The 21,901-nt window shown below is 49.1% G+C and overlaps 1 protein-coding gene across 1 annotated transcript in view; it reads right to left on the bottom strand.

Moving 5' to 3' along the window:
- Positions 1–347: 347 nt before the first annotated feature.
- Positions 348–21,901, bottom strand: part of ccdc3a (coiled-coil domain containing 3a) — a 91,519-nt gene continuing 69,965 nt past the window's right edge. The window contains exon 3 of the mRNA XM_072471000.1: positions 348–1,272. Coding sequence (XP_072327101.1) covers positions 1,021–1,272 — 252 coding nt within the window. The 3' untranslated portion in view covers positions 348–1,020. The remainder of the gene's footprint in view (positions 1,273–21,901) is intronic.

Raw genomic sequence — 21,901 nt, 5'->3', positions numbered from 1 at the left:
TCATTTGGTTCTCTAGCAGTGTCTCCAAGCCTTCGCACTTTCAAAAGTTTTGTTCCACCCAAAAGTATGAGACAGTGGCACAACATTATGGTGGCAACACTTGTACTGTCAAAGGAGGGCTGGAATAGTGGGTAATGTTTGGAATACTTGCTCAATAATCAAGCAGATTTAGGTGCACGAGTACAAATGAAATCACTACAATTGCAAAGGTGTGAAGACAATATTTCCCCAATCTTATCTGCGATCTGTGAGATTTCCTGTGCATTTTCTTTACAGACTGCACACACTGGGTTGCTGGCTGGAAATGACAATGTTAAAGGTTTTATTATTCACCACTGGAGACAAAATAATTAGCAAAGTATATATTTTTATTGAAATATATAGAAAACATCCTACAAATAGTTACGAAAACAGATACAGACCATAGCTTTGAAACTGATTGGACTCAGTAACATAATGTACAAGGTAACTTTACAATTATAGTTTTGTTTTCAAAAATCATATTTGATGGAAATGTGTCAAAGAGGTTTATAGAGGGTTGGAGTGTCAGTGCATAAAATGCTATATTTTCTGCAGTAAATCTGTCGTATTGTTGCCCACACAAGAGAACTATTGTATTTCCATTTTGAAAAGCGCTAACAGATACTGTCTGGAATTTACATACCAGCAATTATGTTGTTAATTGCTTCTTAATTACAAGAATAAACATAGATAATCCTCAAAAGGAAATTCTGCAGCTAAAGCAAGAGATACTTAACACATATTGACCTAAGTAAAATAATGATTAATACTGTGCGTGCGCAATAACATTTTCCAATTTTTCTTTCCTCTCCTTAACCAAAGTGCTGAGACTATAGCATTATTCGGTAATGGATTAGGGGATTTAGTGGCTTTCAATGAACATAAATGACATGAGTACAGTGATTGAGCTAACAGAAGTGCCCAGCACCTCCTATGTTAGCTCACTGAGTATATTACAAGACAAGCAAAGGTAACTTTACCAAATTGACTGCCTGTGTGCTATACTTTCAGAGCTGCCACATTGGAGTCAGGTTTGGCATAATGTGGGCTTGATGTTTTCTCCAGTAGTTTTTTGTTAAGCTCCTCCATTCGACGGCTGTTCTTCTTCACCTGCCGCAGGGTGCGCTTTACTCTCTTCACCTTGTCCTTCAGTTGCTTGTTGCGACTCTCCAGCATGGCGACCCTGTTGATCAATTTCTTCACTCGGTCCTCCTCTTCAAAGAGTGCCTTCTGCACCGTGGAACACATGAGCTGTAAAAGGGACATACGTTTAATGCCTTTTCTTTTTGGTATTGCCTTACTTGGCATACAGCAAACCAAATAATGCTGATTGAATTCAACCTCAACAAATAGTCAATGCTTTCAATCTGTAGAGCAGACATATCATTCTCCATCTTAAATAGCTGAGGTACGTCATCTGTAAATGTGATTTTATTATTTTTGGCAGTTGGATTGTTAATTTTAATCGGAGATTGATAAGATTTTTGTTAGCCAAAGGTATTAAGGAATATGGGGTAAATGCATTTAAATGAAGTTATTTATACATCAGCCATGATCTCATTGAATAGTGGAACAGGCTCAAAGGGCTGTTTCTATGTTAGTTCCCACATTTCAATTCAGATGTTTTTGCCTCTTGTTCCTCACTTGGCTCCTTGCTGAGGTACAAGAACCGGGATTACTGATGGGAATGCCATTGTGTGGCTTCCTGGCACACTCGTATCAACCTTTACTGCTTCTTTTCGATTGACCTCTACCCATATCTCTTAAATATGTTAACAGTCGTTAAAACCTCAAGGAAGAATTTGACACAAGCTTGTTAAATGTTCAAACAATGACAATTGCAATCCTCTAGGTTCATCACCATTTGCAGTACACTACCTCATCAATACTGACCATTATTCGGTCTTAAGCTTAGCAATAGATATCACTGGGTTTTGCAATCGCGCAGTAGGGTATGACAGCGAACTTGTATCCTGTCCGCACCTGATGCCCACATACTGTGCATCCACTTAGGGGTCAGGAGCTTTCGATTTTGTCTTTCTTAACTCTGTGGTCTAATGTCATGTCCCTACCGTGTGAAACCGACTAACTCATCACAGGCAGGAGATTAGACCTCACTAAGGGCCATTTGGAAAGTGGCAAATGTCTCCATTTACTATTTTCATTGAATTCTTTAACCCCTCTTCCACTTTCAATCAACCAATCCAAATTCTGACTTATCCATAGACGCTATCAACGTTGCTGCATTTTCACAGCATGTAAAAAAGTAACCTTTACAAACAAAATGACGGGATTATTAAAATAATCTTAATTTGTTTTCGGCCTATCAGTGTTTAACTAGACCTAACCAAGAACACCTAGCACCTCTGTGAGTTCATTGGGTATTTAAGTGGGGTTACTGGGTTACAGGGATAGGGTGGAGACATGGGTTTGAGTGGGGTGCTCTTTCCAAGGGCCAGTGCAGACTCGATGGGCTGAATGGCCTCCTTCTGCCCTGTAAATCCTGTGATATCTATGATTTAAAAGTGAAATAATAGCACCATTGGAACTGGTGAATGGCAATAACAATACAGGATAGCGGACCGTCTCCATGATCCAGACTCCCAATTGCTGCATTGTCATCTAGCTGGGAGAACGAGAGAGAACAAGGAACATTCTGAAGAGATAGAACAACGTGTGAAAGAGAGGGTGGCGAGCCAGGAACCCAGGATGCAGTTCAGGTTGACTGGAAGTTTAAAGGGAATAATCAAAAGCAGTTTTCTCACATTCAATATCATGAGGAACATTTCTAATGGTTTGCAGGCTGATGAGGTGACGAGTGAGCAGTTCTAATTTAATTTTAAATTAAATGGCTAAATATTGCACTGTTCAAATTTCAATTCAAGTTGCAAGCCATAAACTAATTATAGAATGGGCAATGTTTGATAATAATGATATTATTATTGTCAGAAGTAGGCTTACATTAACACTGCAATGAAGTTACTGTGAAAAGCCCCTAGTCGCCACACTCCGGCGCCTGTTCGGCTACACAGAGGGAGAATTCAGAATGTCCCGTCCTCCTAGCAAGCACGTCTTTCGGGACTTGTGGGAGGAAACCGGAGCACCCGGAGGAAACCCACGCAGATACGGGGAGAACGTGCAGACTCCACACAGACAGTGACCCAAGCCGGGAATCGAACCTGGGACCCTGGCACTGTGAAGCAACAGTGCTAACCACTGTGCTACCGTGCCGCCCTCAATATATTATACCTCAGTATTTTATCATAATGGGGGCAATTTTCAATCCATAATCACTGACCGAGAGAACGGCAGCAAAAACCTGGGGGGGCGAAATTCTCCGTAATCGGCGCGATGTCCGCCGACCAGCGCCAAAAACGGCGCAAATCAGTCCGGCATCGCACCGCCCCAAAGGTGCGGAATCCTCCGCAGCTTGAGCGGCCGAGCCCTAACCTTGAGGGGTTAGGCCCGCGCCGGACTGATTTCCACCCCGCCAGCTGGCGGGAAAGGCCTTTGGTGCTCCGCCAGCTGGCGCGGAAATGACTTTGCCGGGCGGCGCATGCGCGGGAGCGTCAGCGGCCGCTCACGGCATCCCCACGCATGCGCAGTGGAGGGGGTCTCTTCCGTCTCCGCCATGGTGGAGACCATGGCGAAGGCGGAAGGAAAAAAGTGCCCCCATGGCACAGGCCCGCTCATGGATCGGTGGGCCCCGATCGCGGGCCAGACCACCGTGGGGGCACCCCCCTGGGGCCAGATCGCCCCGTGCCCCCCCCCAGGACCCCGGAGCCCGCCCGCGCCGCCTTGTCCCGCCGGTAAGAGAGGTGGTTTAATCCACGCCGGCGGGACAGGCATTCCAGCAGCGGGACTTCGGCCCATACGGGCCGGAGAATCGCCGGGGGGGGGGGGGGGGGGGGGCGCCAACCGGCTCGGCACGGCGCGATTCCCGCCCCCGCCGAATCTCCGGTGCCGGAGAATTCGGCAACCGGCGGGGGCGGGATTCATGCCAGCCCCCGCCGGGAGAAATCCGCCCCACTGGAGAGAATTGGGTAACGGGATTCCCTCCGGAGAGATCACGTTTCCCCATTTTCCGCCCCCCTTGCTAGCGATGTCACCAGGTTTATACCCACAAAGGGTGGGGACCTCATTTAAATATATTTTATTAAATGTTATTATTATTAACAGGCCTCCCTGCCACGTGATCCCCCCTCACTTAATATCTACACCTCGCCAACATTTACCACAGGTTTGGCTAAATGAGAAACAGTCGGGTGGCTCCCTCCGGGAACACAAAGGTAAGAATAGCCCCCGGGGGGAGAGGGACATGCCCTGGCAGTGCTCTGGCACTACACTCTGGCACCAGCTGGCAGTACCAACCTTTGCCACCACAGTGCCAGGATGGGCCCTTGTGGGACCACCATTGGGGAGGGGGCCCCATTAATGTTTGGTGGAGGGGAAAGTGTGCTCTGAGGACGAGGATGCAGGGTGGCCGGGGGGGGGGGGGGGGGGGGGGGGGGGGAGCTGGGCGCTGAGGGGGGAGGAATCGTCGGCGATTCTTCCACAGTCGTGGGGGAGGGGGAGGGGAGCCCCCAGTGATTGTCCGGGGGGGGGGGGGGCGGGGGGGGGGGGGGTGGAGCCCCTGATACTCCGTGGTGGGGGCTGGGTGTCGTTCAATTTCAGTTCTGATTGGGGCACCCTTTAAAGATGGTGGCCCGATCTCTGTGGAGCTGGGTGCAGGTTCTATCAGGCCCCACCCTGCCAGAGTGATGGCGTAAACCGCGCTCACGCATTTTATTTCTTCAAAGAGGCGCAGGATGTAGAGAGGAAACTGGTCTGTGTAACTGGAGAATTCCCCTCCAGTTTTCAGCCGGAGCTTGACACTGTGCCAAATTCTGGTAAGATTCCGCCCATGGTTTTTAATTATGTCACCATAATAGTTGTTGGTACAGAAGAAAGGAACAGAAAAGGGCATTGGCTCCTTAAACTGAGCATTTCCACATATCCCCATGACCCTTCTGCCACAGAATTGATCAGTAAAGGGTATGAATAGGGTATGAAGGGTTTAGCACACTGGGCTAAATCGCTGGCTTTTAAAGCAGACCGAGGCAGGCCAGCAGCACGGTTCAATTCCCGTACCAGCCTCCCTGAACAGGTGCCGGAATGTGGCGACTAGGGGCTTTTCGTGACAATAAGTGATTTTCTTCTTTTTTTTCATTTCAACAGCAGTTCCAACTTGGATTTCCTCAGGGACTGCTCACTTCCCAGTTGCTCAATCTCTTCTCCCGAGACAGTGTCCCACTGGATTGAGAAGGCTGCATCACAGCATCTATTCACTGTCATGAGCCTGCCTTGCTGGCCTGCCTTGGTCTGCTTTAAAAGCCAGTGATTTAGCCCTGTGAGCTAAACCAGCCCCTGCTTGTTGAGGGATATCTTTGAAAGGAGAGGAGTTGGAATAACTCTTGAGGAAGACAGTCTGAGAGAATTATTGCGATTTGTGGTGGGCACTGACATCTGCGTGAGGTGATGGGAAATTCATGGGAACGACCTTGGGAATATTTGCCACTTAATGTGCAATTTGTGGTATCTTCGACCACATTTTCCCTGATAATGCATGTCTGCCTCGCGTTAATTGTATCTGTTAGAGAGTAAAAGGTAAATAGCATTGGCCGTTGGCTTTCTGACTCTTGAGTAATAAAAATTCTTGTTTGTTTAAAGCTGTAGTATTTTGTGGCTTAATTCTCTCAGTAACTGGGATTTCAAATTTTGTCTACTTTTTTTTAAAAATAAGTTACCGGTCTCTCATTGGATTGTGACAAAATTTGGGAAGGGGGCTTCTAATCCGGGAACAAAATTGGGGGTCAGGTCTGGTATTACAGGAACTGTCAGAGACACTGGCTGGAATTTTCTGATTTTTTTTGGCAAAGTGTTATCTCTGGCGGGAAAAACAGTGGGAAGTCCACCAGCTGCCTCGCCAGGTTTTCCCGCCTGATTTTGGAAGTGGTGGGTCCCACAACGTCATGCTGGTGGATTCCGAGTGAACCCGTACTGCCAGCAACATATGCTTCTGGAAGATGGGGGCCGATTTTTTTTAAAAAATGAACACCAGGCAGAACAGCCCCCCTACCCCCTCACCACCGTCATGGAGTCTTCTTCCCCCCCCCCCCCCCCACAGAGACGGAACCCACCCCACCACACGGGAAACCCTCCGCATGGCACTGGCCCCTGGCATTGCTGGGGTAGTGCCAAGATACTGCCTAACCATCACCCTCTCCCCTCTGGGGGCTGCACCCACCTGTGCGCCTCCGACAGGCCTCTGCTCCCCAGGTGCCCGCTGTGGGGGAGCTGCCATGATTCACATCAGCAGGCCCTCACGGCCACGTTAATGGATAATATAAAGTGGGAGGACTATCGGGGCGTAAAGTTAAATAAACTATATTTAAATGTCTTCAAATTGGGATCCTGAGTTTTACGGTCAGGATTCCTGCTGCGTCATTGGTGGGTGACGGGGACAGTCGAGTGGGGAAATCCCACTGGGGTGATGCTGTTTTGGGACTCCCACTCAATTCTCTTCTTCTTCCCCCCCCCCCCCCCCATCCTGCCGTTCCTGCCCCTAAAACAGGAGCGGAATGTCCCTGCCATTAGCTTTCAGATCCAATGTTATACTGAGGCCCTATCCGCTTGCTCGAATAGATGTGAAACATCCTCTCGGGTAGCTCTGAAGAGTTATCCCCAACTTCCTGACCAATACTTAACCACCACTCAACATCGCAAAATTAACAGGTTGTCTGGCCATTGCCACATTGCTTTTTGTGTGGTGTTGACGTGCAAAAATTAGCTGCTGTGTTTCCTACATTAGAATAGCGACTACATTTCAAAAAGAGCTCAATGGCTGGGGAGCACTTTGAGATGGCGTGTGGCTGTGAAAAACGCTATATAAATGCAAGTCTTTCTTTATTTTGATGGAGTAAGCTTAGATTGTGACTTTCCTCATAAATTATCACCTGGGCCCCTGGCAACGTCATTCATGTGTTATGGGCCAGGGTTTAGAGAACCCCAAAGGGTATTATGGAGTTCACCTGACCCACAACTTTTACTAGATTGTGGTGTGGGGAGCACACGGCCCACTCTACAGGTGTGGGACAGCAGAAATGGAAAAAGTATTTTTTTAAGCAAAACAATGTTTATTCTATTAACTCAAGTTAACCAACAAACAGTGAACATCTTAGCAACCATTAATTCAAATACAACCCCCAAAGAATACAGCACTAAGTAATCCGTAAGCTGTCCTTTAAACATCCAGAAGACGTTAAAAAAAACCTTTAAAGAGAAGCACATCAGGTTAAAGTCACTACTGAGAGCAGTTATTAGTTTTAAATCACCAAAGGATCGATTTACAGCTTTTAGATTACAGAGAGACTCATACACCTTCTGGCTGTGACTGCAGAAATCCAGCTCTGAAAACGAAACTAAAACACACCCTGCAGCAAACAGCCTAAAACGAAAGTAAAAAGCTGATAGACAGCCCAGCTCCACCCACACTCTGACATCACCGATAAACACCCATTTCTTAAAGATGCATTTCTTAAACACCCATTTCTTAAAGCTACTTTCACATAACCCATGTCAACCCGCGGATTGAGGGGCAGCTTGAAACAAACCTGACACAGCCCCCAGAAAATTGGCAACTCAAAAATAGCTCTGACCAAAGGCCGATGACATGTGAAAATGAGTACCATTGAAAGTGGACTGAGACACAGGCATGCAGCTGAAGCTGGAGGTATACATTCCTTCACTTCAAATATCTAAAAGGCTGAAACTGAATACAAGCGCTGAAAGTAATACATTTATTTTTTTAGGGCAGTTTGGGGACAGCACCTCTTCCCCAGTAATACCAACGCCACCAGCTCATAAATCATGAGGCAAAGTCTTAGCAATTGGTGTCGGTATAAAAATCCTGGGCTGGATTCTCCATTTCTGAGGAGAAGTGCCGATGCCAACGGAGGATCCATGGGTTTCACGATGGGAAATCAGCGTGATACCCTCACCGATTCCACTTCCGGAACGCGCGGAAAACGCTCTGAGAATCGCCGGGTCCCGTGCTGCACATGGACAGGGCTGTGAAGCTGGGACACCCCCACACCCCCACCGATCGCGCCGGCAAAGATGGCGCTGGCAGTGTTGGAGCACGCGCCCATCCACCCCGACCCCACAGCCCACCTCCTGGATACCCCCCACTCTCCCCAGCCCTGGCAGTGGCCCCCGGCCAGTGGCATGGATCTCGGCAGAGTGTGGCGGTGCAGGGATACTGTCCGCACACCTTCCCTCTCTCTCCGCAGCCGGCACGCCAGGCTCATGACCGCTGGGACCACACGTGGCCCGTGCTGTCGGAAAGTCGGCCCATCGGAGACGGAGCATCGCGGGTGGGCCGGCTAATGACGCACCCACGGGATTGCGACTGCACGCGGCGTGCTTCCCGCTGAGGCCCATCTGGAGAGGGAAGAGCATCCGGCGTCGGGAGCCATTCGCGGCCCGATTGCCATTCCCGATTCCGGCCTCGGGCGACAGAGAATCGCGCCTCATGGGTTTCTATTTTTCAGACATTAATCAATACAGTTTGACAGTTGGTTTATAAATCTCATTAGTGGTTTATTTAATCTTTTAACAATCAGAGTTTGTCACACAAACTCTGTATCACTGCATCTGAAAATGCTTTCTAAAAAACTTCTAAAAAAGCTTGTGAAAATCGATCCCCTCTCCCACCACAGTCACCCCTGACTTAAACAACTGCTTCTATATAGAATTAAACTTCATCCCACTCAGCACATTAATACGTTAAAAATGCACTCATCTACAGTGGAGTATTATCACCTCCACATTTAAGTCATTTTAAATATGATGGGGGCAATTAATAATAATAATTGACAGATAAAGTCCACTCAGTAATTGTATCACAGTCCACCTCACAAAAATGTAATGATTTCAAATGTTAGTTTCAATGTTCAGTTTTAATCATTATTTTCATTTGCAATCTCTTGAAATAATTTAACAAGCAATTGGTAGAATAATAGATATTTCACGAACTGAACAAATCATTGTTCTTTTAATACCAATAGACAGCAATTTATAATCCTCTGATCATAGAATTTACAGTGCAGAAGGAGGCCATTCAGCCCATCGAGTTTGCACCGGCTCTTGGAAAGAGCACCCGACCCAAGGTCCACACCTCCACCCTATCCCCATAACCCAGTAACCCCACCCAACACTAAGGGCAATTTTGGACACTAAGGGCAATTTATCATGGCCAATCCACCTAACCTGCACATCTTTGGACTGTGGGAGGAAACCGGAGCACCCGGAGGAAACCCACGCAGACACGGGGAGGATGTGCAGACTCCGCACAGACAGTGACCCAAGCTGGAATCGAACCTGGGACCCTGGAGCTGTGAAGCAATTGTGCTATCCACAATGCTACCGTGCTGCCCACAATCTTCCTTATGTAAGGACACACCTTCAAGTGCTCTACATTCATGGGAGGGATTTTATGGGGGCTTGTTCCACCCCCTGACCCACCATGATTATACCAGGCTGATATCGGGCGCCACCCCCCACATGGGGCCAATTGAAATCCTTAAGTGGGGATTTCATTTTTTCACAGGTGTTGCTCACCCGCTGGGCCAGTGTTTATTGCCCATTCCTGAGGGCACTTAAGAGTCACCACATTGCTGTGGATCTGGAGTTATATGTAGGCCAGACCAGGGTAAGGACGGCAGATTTCCTTCCCTAAAGGACAGTAAAGAATCACGTGATTCAAAACAAACCTGTTGGACTTTAAACCTGGTGTTGTAAGACGTCTTACTGTGCTCACCCCAGTCCAACACCGGCATCTCCACATCACCCCTCAAGGACATTAGTGGGCAATCGACAATGGTTTCATGGTCATCATTGGACTTTTAATTCCAGATTTGTATTGAATTCAAATTTCACCATCTGCCCTGGTGGGATTCAAACCCAGATCCCCAGAGCATGACTCTGGGTCTCTGGATCACCGGTCCGACAATACCACCATGCCACTGCCTCGCTCCTATTGCTCCCGAACGGAGAATTTTCCCCATGTTTCCAATCAGCAGAGGTCCCTAAGCTGTGCCTGTCACGATCAAACTATTCCAGTTGCATTTCGCCAACACCAAACACCTTCATGTTCTCGCCACCTCACGCCCGCTTACCCCCCAACATGGCGCTCTCGACTTCTTTATCCTGTTTCTTCCCCCTCCCTCTCACCGCCCCAAATTGTTGCTACTGGATCGGAATTCCAAACACCTGCCCCCATCAACCACCCACCCACCAAGTGCTGCTCCTGACACCCAGCTCACCCCCTCAGTGCTGTCATTGGCTTCTACTCTCTTTTGCAAACCCCCAAAATTGCGCTCTCCAGTTGCTATTTCCTTCCCCCCCCCCCCCAGCTAAAAAGTCAAGGGGGGGGGGGGGGGGGGGGCAGCGAGAGGAACAGCCCTGCAGCCATTTAGTGGTTCATTTGCCATAACTCGACTTGAGTGGGAGCCGTATCTGTGCATCAGGGTTCAGAGAACTGTCACATCGAGCAGGCCTTCCCCAAAGTCCTACACTGCTGCTGTGACTGACAACACAATACACTGATGGCCAATTAGAGTGGGAATTCAGCTCAGTGCCAAGTGTCGTCAGTCACACTAGAGGCACCAGGAGGCAGGAGTCATTTGAAGAATGGAGGAGGATTAAAATGACACTTTTGTAAGAGTAGATGTAGGTGTGGCGTGAAGAGAGAGGATGTCAGCAGCAGGCGTGCTTGGAAAAGGAGAGGGCGGGTGAGAGCAGTAACGTGGGTTCATGGTATATATGGATCCTACATGTTGCTTTTCTCAGAGTGCTCTTTAACACGTCAATATCCTTTTGAAAACACGGTGCCCTAAACTGCATAGAATGTTCAAAATGTGGCCATACCCGTATCCTTTGCACAGTTACAATAACTTTAAGTGTCCTCAAGGTGTACCACAGGGCTGGAGTAATTTTCTTAATATCGGTTTTACGATGAACAGAGATAACAAGCACATCAAAAAATCTAATCAGCATCACAAGAAAGCATCCTAACTCCTCTTTCTTTTTGACTCACCTGTTCTAGTGATGCTACAGCTTTCTGCTCAACCTCCCAATTGCCAACGTGTCCTATATTAGTGTTGTCACAACACTCCACTTGGCGGCGCAATTTTCCTCAAGGTCATTAAGCGATCGTTATGGAGCCACATGTGTTGTCACTGTTCAGTGTCTCACAGTTAACTAGTGACATTCCACTGATTCACATATCATCACCCTCTTCTTCCATAGAGATATAATCAAATGCTTTAAGTTCTTGAGCTGCTAGGACCAGGGAATTGTGCGTGGGAAGATTTCTCATTCTCATTCGGCATGTATAGCGTGCAATGAAAAATTGAATATACATTCTGGAGTTTTGCTTCATTTACTCCTCAATGAGGCAAGGAGAAACATTGGAGGGTGTGTCCTCAGAAGATTAAATTGATTAAATAGGATCAATGTTCGAGCAATTGGATCTGGTCTTTGGATGGAGTAGCATTTTATCTTCCACACTTCATTACTGACATTCTTCTGAGTATGTATTCATCCCAGAACATCAATATGTTTCTCTTAAACGGTTCAAGACCTCAGTCCTATATTTTCCTAAAATGGAGGGGCTAATTTTAACTTCCATCACTAAGCCAATACGGGCGCTATCCAATCGGCATTCTGCTTTACAACACGTCCGGTTTTCTTTCCATTCAAGTGGCTCTGAAACAAAATGGGCCAATTGGTGAAGCTGACCGCAGGTTCACCATCACAAGGTTCTAATCGGTGTTAAAATTACTCCCAGAGACATTTGGGTTTTTAAAGTATCCTTTAAAAATTAAGACACCCATTCTTGTTCTTTTTTGGATCAATTTAGATTGTCATGATTTTGTTTGCTTCAGACCTTCACACACACTCTTTTCCCTCTTTTAGTGGGGAAGTGTTGGGAGGAATAACAGGCTGATTATCAGCCTATTGGGTGGCATTATGAATACTCCATCTATAGCCAACAAGTCGTGGAGTGGAATCCCCTTCACACCATCCCATGGCCATGATTCTGAAAGAAAAGCCATCAACAATAACTTTACTGTAGCGTCCAATTGTTCAGTATTTGATTATGTGTCTGTTGGCTGCCTCCTGTGCATGATTAGTTAAGCCTGGGTTTGGTGGCCTAGATAAAGAAACTAACCCAAGGTTAGCCGCTGTAAACAGGGGAGCTGACATTTTAAAGTATTGAATAAAACTCCTGTACACACACTTAACCTGGAATGCAGCACTTCTGCATATCTCTGGGCATACAACACAGTATTTGCCTTTACATCTTTATCAAAACACGCATTGCCTTAGTGCCTGGTCCAACGTTCCGACACAGTATTACCTCAGTGGCTGCAACATGGTTGTGGGACGCCTGCTGACTTTCATTGGAGGATCCTGCAGGTGACCTTCCAGTGGCCACAGCTCCTTGGGACCATGCTCCTTGCATTGACCTCATTTTGCCACCTAGCTCCCAATCACTTCAGAGGGTGCTCTTCAATGGATCCCTGAGGAAATATGAGTCCCGTGTACCTCCAGGGTTAAGGCCTCCCCTCGCCATGTTTGCGATGACGGGTGTCCTCTCTGCCCTGATGCTCCATTTTCTTTCCAGTTGCAGAAAAATGCGTTGCCAGCAGCAGCTTCCTTTCCGTCAATGCAGCTCCCCTTTAAGAGGGACAGACTGCCTTTAAGAACTGGAGGCTAGCTGTAGCACATGCTGGCCCCACATGTTGCCAGGCCCCCATGCTGAGCACACAGTCAGCCAGCAGTATAGTCAAGCTTGGCTACTAACAGGAGAACGAGGAGGCAGCACAATGCTTGTGTGCTGTCTGCCTCAATGGGACAGGGTGAGGCAGTTTGCAAGTCATAAACCTCATGTCCAAAAATCCGTTCAGATCCATTTTGGCCCTGTGTATTTCAGTGCTTTGCTTGCAGTTTGGTAATAAAAGATCCATTGTTGCAAATAAATCAAACCGTCATTTCCAGCTCTGAAGGCTAGTTGTCTTGTCTTTTTTTAGATTCACTTAATTCCCAGGAATTTCAGGAAGTTCCATTGTTTCCATTGAGAATTTGTTCCAGTATTTTCTCCCAATTCATACAAAGGTTAAAAAATTGCATCAAAATGTTTGGCAAAAGTTATCTCGAAATCTCAGTGGGGCACGAGAGCAGATTTATGACCAGTTTCATGCACACAAGCCTTATCCCTCATTCAGAATTACTGTAAGAACCTGTTCTTGATGTGAACAATGTGGTGCCAGATGGCTGGTAACTTGCAGACTTTGCTTTCAGCGCAGTTAGTTTGGACTTGTTCTGTCGCACTTGCTAATATGAGACAAGATGAGTATCAGACTGCAAACAGCAAAAGATATTTAACAGGGCCACGGAATGGTACTTGGAAAGGGAAGAGAACCGGCCAACCCCCAAATCTCAGGATCTGTCTAGGTTCTACCGATAACAGTGGATTTATACAGTCAAATCTGCTGTTTTTCAAAATGCCATTTCTGAAAGGTTTTAACTTGTGATCTTTTTCACCACGGTAGCACAGTGGTTAGCATTGTTGCTTCACAGCTCCAGGGTCCCAGGTTTGATTTACGGCTTGGGTCACTGTCTGTGCGGAGTCTGCACGTCCTCCCCGTGTCTGCGTGGGTTTCCTCCGGGTGCTCCGTTTTCCTCCCACAGTCCAAAGACGTACAGGTTAGGTGGATTGCCCAAGCTAAATTGCCCCTTAGTGGGATAGGGTGGAGGTGTGGGCTTGGGTCGGGTGCTCTTTCCAAGGGCCGGTTCAGACTCGATGGGCTGAATGGTCTCCTTCTGCACTGTAAATTCTATGACCAAGTCTGTCTATGACCTTTTTTTTCATAAATTTAGAGTACTGTTATAACCTGCCTACTTACCATTGGCTGGGGACTAATGACAATCCCACAATCCTGTGGGAGTATGAGCTTCCCCAATGAGGGGGGGCGGAGAAACTCCTAGTATAAATAAGCTGGCCAGTTCAGGAACCAGGAGGAAGGAGTATGTAGCAAGGGAAGTTACTGCTACTGTTATGTATATATGTGATAGTAAATAAATGTTATTACTTTGTATCCTTAAAACTCGTGCGGGATTCTTCGTGGCCCTTACAAAACTGGCGACGAGGATGGGATTGTGAGAGGTTTACCATGTGTGGCTGTCTACCTAGATGACGTTTTGATTACAAGGACATCGGAGCAAGAACATTTGGAAAATCTGGAGGCTGTCCTTAGACGCCTTTCGGAGGCTGGAGTCCGTTTACGTCGCACAAAGTGCGTATTTCAGGCAAAGGAAGTAGTCTACCTAGGTTATCGGGTGGACCGCGAAGGTCTGCACCCCGTCGCAGAGAAGGTGCGTGCAATTCAACATGCCCCCACCCCGACTGACACTTCGCATCTTCGTTCTTTTCTCGGTCTCGTAAACTATTCCGGGAAGTTCCTCCCCAATCTGGCAACTACGCTGGCCCCTTTGCACCTTCTGCTAAAGAAAAATCACACCTGGGTTTGGGGTCAGCCGCAAGAAACCGCTTTCCGGCGGGTAAAGCAACAATTGTTGTCGTCTGGGTTACTGACCCACTATGATCTTGGAAAGCCTTTGCTCGTCACATGTGATGCATCCCCGTATGGTATTGGGGCCGTCCTGTCCCACAAGATGGAGAACGGGGCCGAGCGACCGATAGCTTTCGCCTCCCGCACATTGACTGCAGCGGAGAAAAAGTATGCGCAGATCGAGAAGGAGGGCCTGGCAGAGGCTTTTGCGGTGAAACGCTTCCACCAGTACGTGTACGGCCGCCATTTCACTATCGTGACTGATCATAAACCCCTGCTGGGACTTTTCAGAGAGGATAAGCCAATACCGCCCATTGCTTCTGCACGGATCCAGCTCTGGGCTTTGTTGCTTGCTGCATACGAGTATTCTCTGGAGCACAAACCAGGTACGCAGATAGCAAATGCCGACGCACTGAGCTGATTGCCTTTATCGACCGGCCCCATGTCGACCCCCACGACCGGTGAGGTGGTTGCAACCCTAAATTTTATGGACACCTTGCCTGTCACGGCATCACAGATCCGTGAGTGGACCCAGACGGAGTCGGCACATAGTCCTGTATGGTGGGCAGCATAGACAGCTCCCAGGCGAGTTGCGGGCATATTCCTCCAAGCTGTCAGAATTCAGCGTGGAAGAAGGCATCCTCTTGTGGGGGATGCGTGTGATTGTCCCAGAAAAAGGCCAGAAGATGATACTATCAGACTTGCACAATGGGCATCCAGGCGTGACCAAAATGAAAATGTTGGCCCGGAGTTATGTCTGGTGGACAGGCCTCGACACCGACATTGAGAAGGTGGCCCAAAACTGCTCCATTTGCCAGGAGCATCAGAAGCTTCCGCCGGCCGCGCCCCTACATCACTGGGAATGGCCACGCTTACATGCAGATTTCGCAGGCCCTTTTCAAGGATCCATGTTCCTTCTACTAATTGACGCCCAGTCCAAATGGCTAGAGGTGCATAGGATGCAGGGGACAACGTCCTGCGCAACAATTGAAAAGATGAGTTTATCGTTTAGTACGCATGGCTTCCCCGAGGTGCTGGTCACGGATAATGGCACTCCATTCACGAGTGAGGAGTTTGCTAGGTTCACAAAGATGAACGGCATCCACCATATCCGCACTGCCCCTTACCACCCGGCTTCAAATGGGTTGGCAGAGCGCGCAGTGCAGACATTCAAAAGAGGCCTAAAGAAGCAGTCTTCCGGATCAATGGACACGAGACTGGCTCGCTTTTTGTTTACGTACAGGACCACCCCCCATGCAGTGACTGGGGTAGCTCCCGCAGAACTCCTAATGGGCCGGAGACTTCGCACCCGCCTTAGTATGGTTTTCCCGGACATTGGCGCAAAAGTACGCCGCACACAAGAACGGCAGGGACAGGGATTTTCTCGGCATCGTCCGATTCGGCAGTTTGCGCCCGGTGACCCAGTATTCGTGCGGAATTTTGCTGGTGGTGCCCAATGGGTTCCTGGGGTAATCTTTATCTTACCAAGTGCAAGCCCAGGGTCGTCTCCAGCGAAAACATGTAGACCACGTTCGGTCCAGAAGATCATTCCCTCAAAAGATTCCCCGCCCCCGGAGCTCATTTCAACAGCCGCAGAGACCAGAGACAAGGGAAGGTAGTCCTCACAATCTTCCACTGGTGCCGCACTCGAAGCCTGCGCAGGTCGTTACGGGACCGAATGGAGATAGAGACGCTGACATGACGGAGGCAGCAGACTCTGACTCCGAGATGGAGACACAGGATGCATCAGAGGGGGAATCCTCGGGTCCACGGGCCGTGGATGTACAACCGCGCCGTTCATCACGGAAGCGCCGGTCTCCGTCTCGTTACACGCCGCCTGATCCAGCGCCGCGTGCAAATGGCGTCCGGCCTGCGGCCAAACGAGTCCGACGCCTTCCTTCGCCAGGGTCTTCAGTGGATTCCTTGGACTTCGGGGGGGAGGGATGTTATTACCTGCCTACTTACCATTGGCTGGGGACTAATGACAATCCCACAATCCTGTGGGAGTATGAGCTGCCCCAATGAGGGGGGCGGAGAAACCACTAGTAAACTCCTAGTATAAATAAGCTGGCCAGTTCAGGAACCAGCAGGAAGGAGTATGTAGCAAGGGAAGTTACTGCTACTGTTATGTATATATGTTATAGTAAATAAATGTTATTACTTTGTATCCTTAAAACACGTGCGGGATTCTTCGTGGCCCTTACAAAAAGTACCCAATTCATTTTTTCCAGTTAAGGGGCAATTTAGCGTGGCCAATCCACTACCCTGCACATCTTTGGGTTGTGAAACCCACACAGACACGGGGAGAATGTGCAAACTCCACACAGACAATGACCCAGAGCCGGGATCGAACCTGGGACCTCGGCGCCGTGAGACAGCAGTGCTAACCACTGGGCCACCATGCTGCCCTCGTCATAGAATCATAGAAAGAGTAACGCGAAAAAAAAAATCAGCTAACTTCCGGTAGTGACAATTCATCAGAGAGTTTTCAGACTTCGGACCGATCTTTCAAATTTCAATTGACCTCACATACTCCTTCACTTTGTGACCTACCAATTCTGCTTTGCCAGCCGGGTCGGAGAATCCCCAGGGGGCAGCGCGAATCCCGCCCCGCCCCTCCGACGCCGGCTGCCGTATTTTCCGGCGCCGGTTTTCGGGCGGGGGCGGGGATCACGCCACGCTGGTCGGGGGCAGTTGGCAGCGGTCCACCCCGGCAATTCTCTGGGCCCCGATGGGCCGAGCAGCCATAATTTCCTGGCCAGTCCCGCCGGCGTGAAATGGACATGGTCCATCACGGCGGGACCTGGCTTGTAGGCTGGCTAGGTGAGTCCTCGAGGAGGCGCGGGGGGATCCGGCCTCGGGGGATCTGCGGGCGGGCCTGTGCCGTGGGGCAGTCTTTCCTTCCGCGCCGGCCTCTGTAGGGCTCTGCCATGGCCGGTACGGAGAAGAACCCCCCTGCGCATGCGCAGGAAACACGCCGGTGGTCCTGCGCATGCGTCAACTCACGCCGGCCCTTCACCGACGGTTGGCGCGCCGCCAACCCCTCCGCCGCCGGCATAGCCCCCAGAAGTGCGGAGGATTCAGCACCTTCCGGTCGGCCCGACGCCAGAGTGGTTTGTGGCGTTCTTGGCGCCAGCGTCGGGCCTTCCAGCCAGTTGCAGGAGAATCCTGCCCGAGATCTCTACCATCCAGACAGACAAGGGCAGCAGACACCTGGGAACACAACCACCTGGACGTTCCTCTCCAAGCGACATTCCATGCTGACTTGTAGCTAAAGCATCATTCCTTCACTGTCGCTGGGTCGAAATCCTGAAACTCCCTTCCTACAGCACGGTGGGTGTACCTACACCACATTGACTGCTGCGGTTCAAGGGCTGGGCTCACCACATTCAAGGACAATTAAAATTGACAATGAATGCTGGCGTAGCCAATGACATCCACATTCCATGAATGGATTAAAAGAATAAACTCTGGGTTAAGTTTTTCTTTAAAGTACAATCGCTTCAAATAAACATCATTCCTCAAGTTTGCAATAATTGATACACAGAAGATCGGAGCAGGAGGAGGCCTTTTGGCCCTTCAACCCTGCTTCGCCATTTATCACAATCATGGCTGATCATCCAACTCAATAGCCTAATCCTGCTTTCTCCCCAGAGCCTTTGATCCCATTCTCCCCAAGTGCTATATCCAGCCGCCTCTGGAATATATTCAATGTTTTAGCTCAACTACTTCCTGTGGTAATGAATTCCACAGGCTCACCACTCGTTGGGTGAAGAAATGTCTCCTCATCTCTGTCCGAAATGGTTTACCCTGAATCCTCAGGCTGTGGCCCCTGGTTCTGGACACACCCATCATTTAGAACATCTACCTTGTCTAATCCTGTTAGAATTTTACAAAATCATCTCACAAAAGTAAATAAAAATCAAGTTACAAAAAATATATGTCCTCTTTGCAGATTGTAGGTGTTTTAAAATAAATTATGAAGGATTAATTCAATACAGGTGTTTATATCAGGAGCTTAAACTATGAAAGATCTAAGATCATTTACTGAGAAGCAAGATTGAATTTCTGTCTTCTAGTGATACTATCCCCCTGTTAGCACTTGGTGGTTACCATTCAAAATTCTTCAAGTGATTATATTAATCGTACTCCTCCAATGTAGATGTCATTGCATAACAACATGCAATATCCTAGAGGTTCATTCGTCAGACACTTAACTGGACCGGCTATACAAACACTGCGGCTGTGAGAGCCGATCAAAGATTTGCAAGTTGGGGATTCTGTGGCAAGTCACTCACTTCCTGACTCTCCAAAGCCTGTCCACCATCCACAAGGCACAAGTCGGCAGTGTGATTGAATACGCTCCACTTGCCTGGATGAGTGCAGCTCCGCCAACACTCAAGTACCTCAATACCATCCAGGACAAATCAGCCCGCTTGATTGGCACCACTTCAAACATTCACTCCATCCACCCCCGAGGCACAGAGGCAGTCGTACGTACCATCTACAAGATGTGCTGCAGCAACCAAGACCCCTTCGACAGCACCTTACAAACCCATGACCTCGGCCATCTAGAAGGACAAGGGCAGCTGATACAAGGGGCTGAATCTTGTGTTCTCACTGGTGGTCAGCTTAAAGGTGGGAAGGGCATGTAATTTTGCGGGACGGTGGCACACCACATCCTTGCGTCGTTCCTGCCTCTGCCAAAATTAAGTTACGGTCGGGAATGTCCACGGTCAACCATCCTTCCCTGCCATAAATTGCCACAGGGCCAGGGACCTGGGTTCGATTGCCGGCTTGGGTCACTGTCTGTGCGGAATCTGCACGTTCTCCCCGTGTCTGCATGTTCTTCCTGTGTCTGCGTGGGTTTCCTCCGGGCGTCCGGTTTCCTCCCACAGGTCCTGAAAGACGTGCTGTAGGTGAATTGGACATTCTGAATTCTCCCTCTGTGTACCCGAACAGGCGCCGGAGTGTGGCGACGAGGGGATTTTCACAGTAACTTCATCACAATGTTAATGTAAGCCTACTTGTGACAATAAAGATTATTATTATTAAATTGAGGCCCTTACGTGGTCAATTAATGATCAATTAAGGGCCTTGTCTTGCCACCACTGATTGTAACTCAGCTGCAGGTGGTCCTGTCGCCATGCAACCTGCACAACAGGAAAAACCGTGCAGCCAGCTTCTCAGCTCCATCAAAGGCATCCAGTAGCTGATTGAGGGACTTGTCAACAGGAAGGGATAAGTTCACTGGCAGCCTCCTCCTACTGCTGACCCTCCCCCTGCACCCCTCATCGCGCAACCCTCATCCTGCAACACAAGCCCCCCCCCGCCCCCAGCAATTACTTACCTGTGGCCTCGGTTACTCTGCAGTCCTGCGACTCCAGTGCCTGTCCTTCTGTGGCAGCACACACTGCCTCCCCTGAGGCACTGCTGAGCACTAGGAGCTGTTCGTTTCCGATTGTCTGGCAGTTCGCTGTTGGCGAGACCGTCGCCCACAGGGCCTTGATTCAAATGGAAGGCCCCCCACTGGCCTTTCTACTGCCTGATTGGCTTGTGCCTTCCCAAAAAGGGGCAGCACGGGTCTCTCACTGGCTCTCCAGCCGACAGACTCCACTTTCCCATTCACTCAGCACCCTGACTCGAAAATATATCGGCCGTTTCTTCATTGTCGCTGGGTCCCTCCCTAACAGCACTGTGGGTGTACCTAGACCAAAGGGGTTGCCGCCATTCAAGAAGGCAGTTCACCACCACCTTCTCAAGGGCACTTAACAATTAACAATAAATGCTGGACTAGCAAGTGTCAATCATCCTCCAGATGATTAGTTTTTTAAATCACAGTGTGTATTTAGAATTGTCAAACACCAGGTTCAAAACAGACTAAAGCTGGTTTAAAAAAGGTTAAAATTAGTGCTAGAACTTGACAGATTATTATAATTTAAAAATACCAGACAATGTGGCAGATTTTCTTGCCGTAACCGTATCACATTTCAGACATTCGGCATTAACTGCTTGATAAGATTGCTGCTTTACAATCTCTCCTGGGTATCCATTACTTATGAAAAATAATGTACAGATAGATGTTCCAGCAGTATTTTTGATCTGGAGATTTTTCTGATGTCTTTTTAAGTATCATTTGTAAGATGAAAGGTTTTAGCAATTTCAAGATATGCCCAGGGGCATAATTGGATCAGGATGTATTGTATCACTTAATTCTTTTTTTAGCCGAAACTTCACTCATACATACTGCAGGGTGGATTCTCTGCCGCCTGTTGCCAGTAACGGGATTCCCGATTCGGCAGAGAATCGAGCATCGGCCAATAGACGGGATCAGCGCCCCCAACGTCCTGGTCCCCTGGCAGCAGCGAGCTACACACCGCACGCCAGGGGAGGGTGTGAATGGGTCATTTCCATCGTTTTGCATCTGATTAATTCTCTAGGCCCCAGTGATACTCCGGAGCCCAGTGATGCTCCAGACCCCCGCGCTGCTCTAGGCTCCCGCGCTGCTCTAGGCCCCCGCGCTGCTCTAGGCCCTCGCGATGCTCTAGACCCCCGCGATGCTCTAGGCCCCACGATGTTCTAGGCCCCACGATGCTCTAGGCCCCCGCAATGCTCTAGGCCCCCGAGCTGCTCTCGGGCCCATGCTGCTCTAGGCCCCCGCGATGTTCTAGGCCCCCGCGATGCTCTAAGCTCCACAATGCTCTAGGCGCCCGCGATCCTCCAGGCCCCACAATGCTCTAGGCCCCCACGCTGCTCTAGGCCCCCGCAATGCTCTAGGCCCCACGATTCTCTAGGCACCCGCAATCCTCTAGGCCCCACGATGCTCTAGGCCCCCGCGATGCTCTAGGCCCCACAATGCTCTAGGCCCCCGCAATGCTCTGGGCCTCTCAGCCAGGATTCCCACGGGCGCGGATTGGGGCAGGTATTTTCAAGCATGGCCCTAAGACACTGCACCTTGCAAGAGGTCAAGGGGGTCAGTGCGTAACGGAGGTGACCCCCCCAAAGTCCATCAAAAGGCCCCCCTCTCCCCACAACCCAAATCCTTCCCTCCTGCCCGGCCATCCAGTCCTCCCAGACCCCCATCAGAATCTCCTATCAGAATCCCCTGTCTGAAAGCTGAAGAGCAGCCCAGGCAGTAGATCAAAAAATCATTGCATTTTCACTTACCCTTCCCTAACATCTGCTGCCTCAGACAAAAGTGT

Source organism: Scyliorhinus torazame, chromosome 13 (genome assembly GCF_047496885.1).
Source record: "Scyliorhinus torazame isolate Kashiwa2021f chromosome 13, sScyTor2.1, whole genome shotgun sequence".
Taxonomy (NCBI): Eukaryota; Metazoa; Chordata; class Chondrichthyes; order Carcharhiniformes; family Scyliorhinidae; genus Scyliorhinus; species Scyliorhinus torazame.
This window is presented reverse-complemented; position numbering and strand designations above follow the sequence as displayed.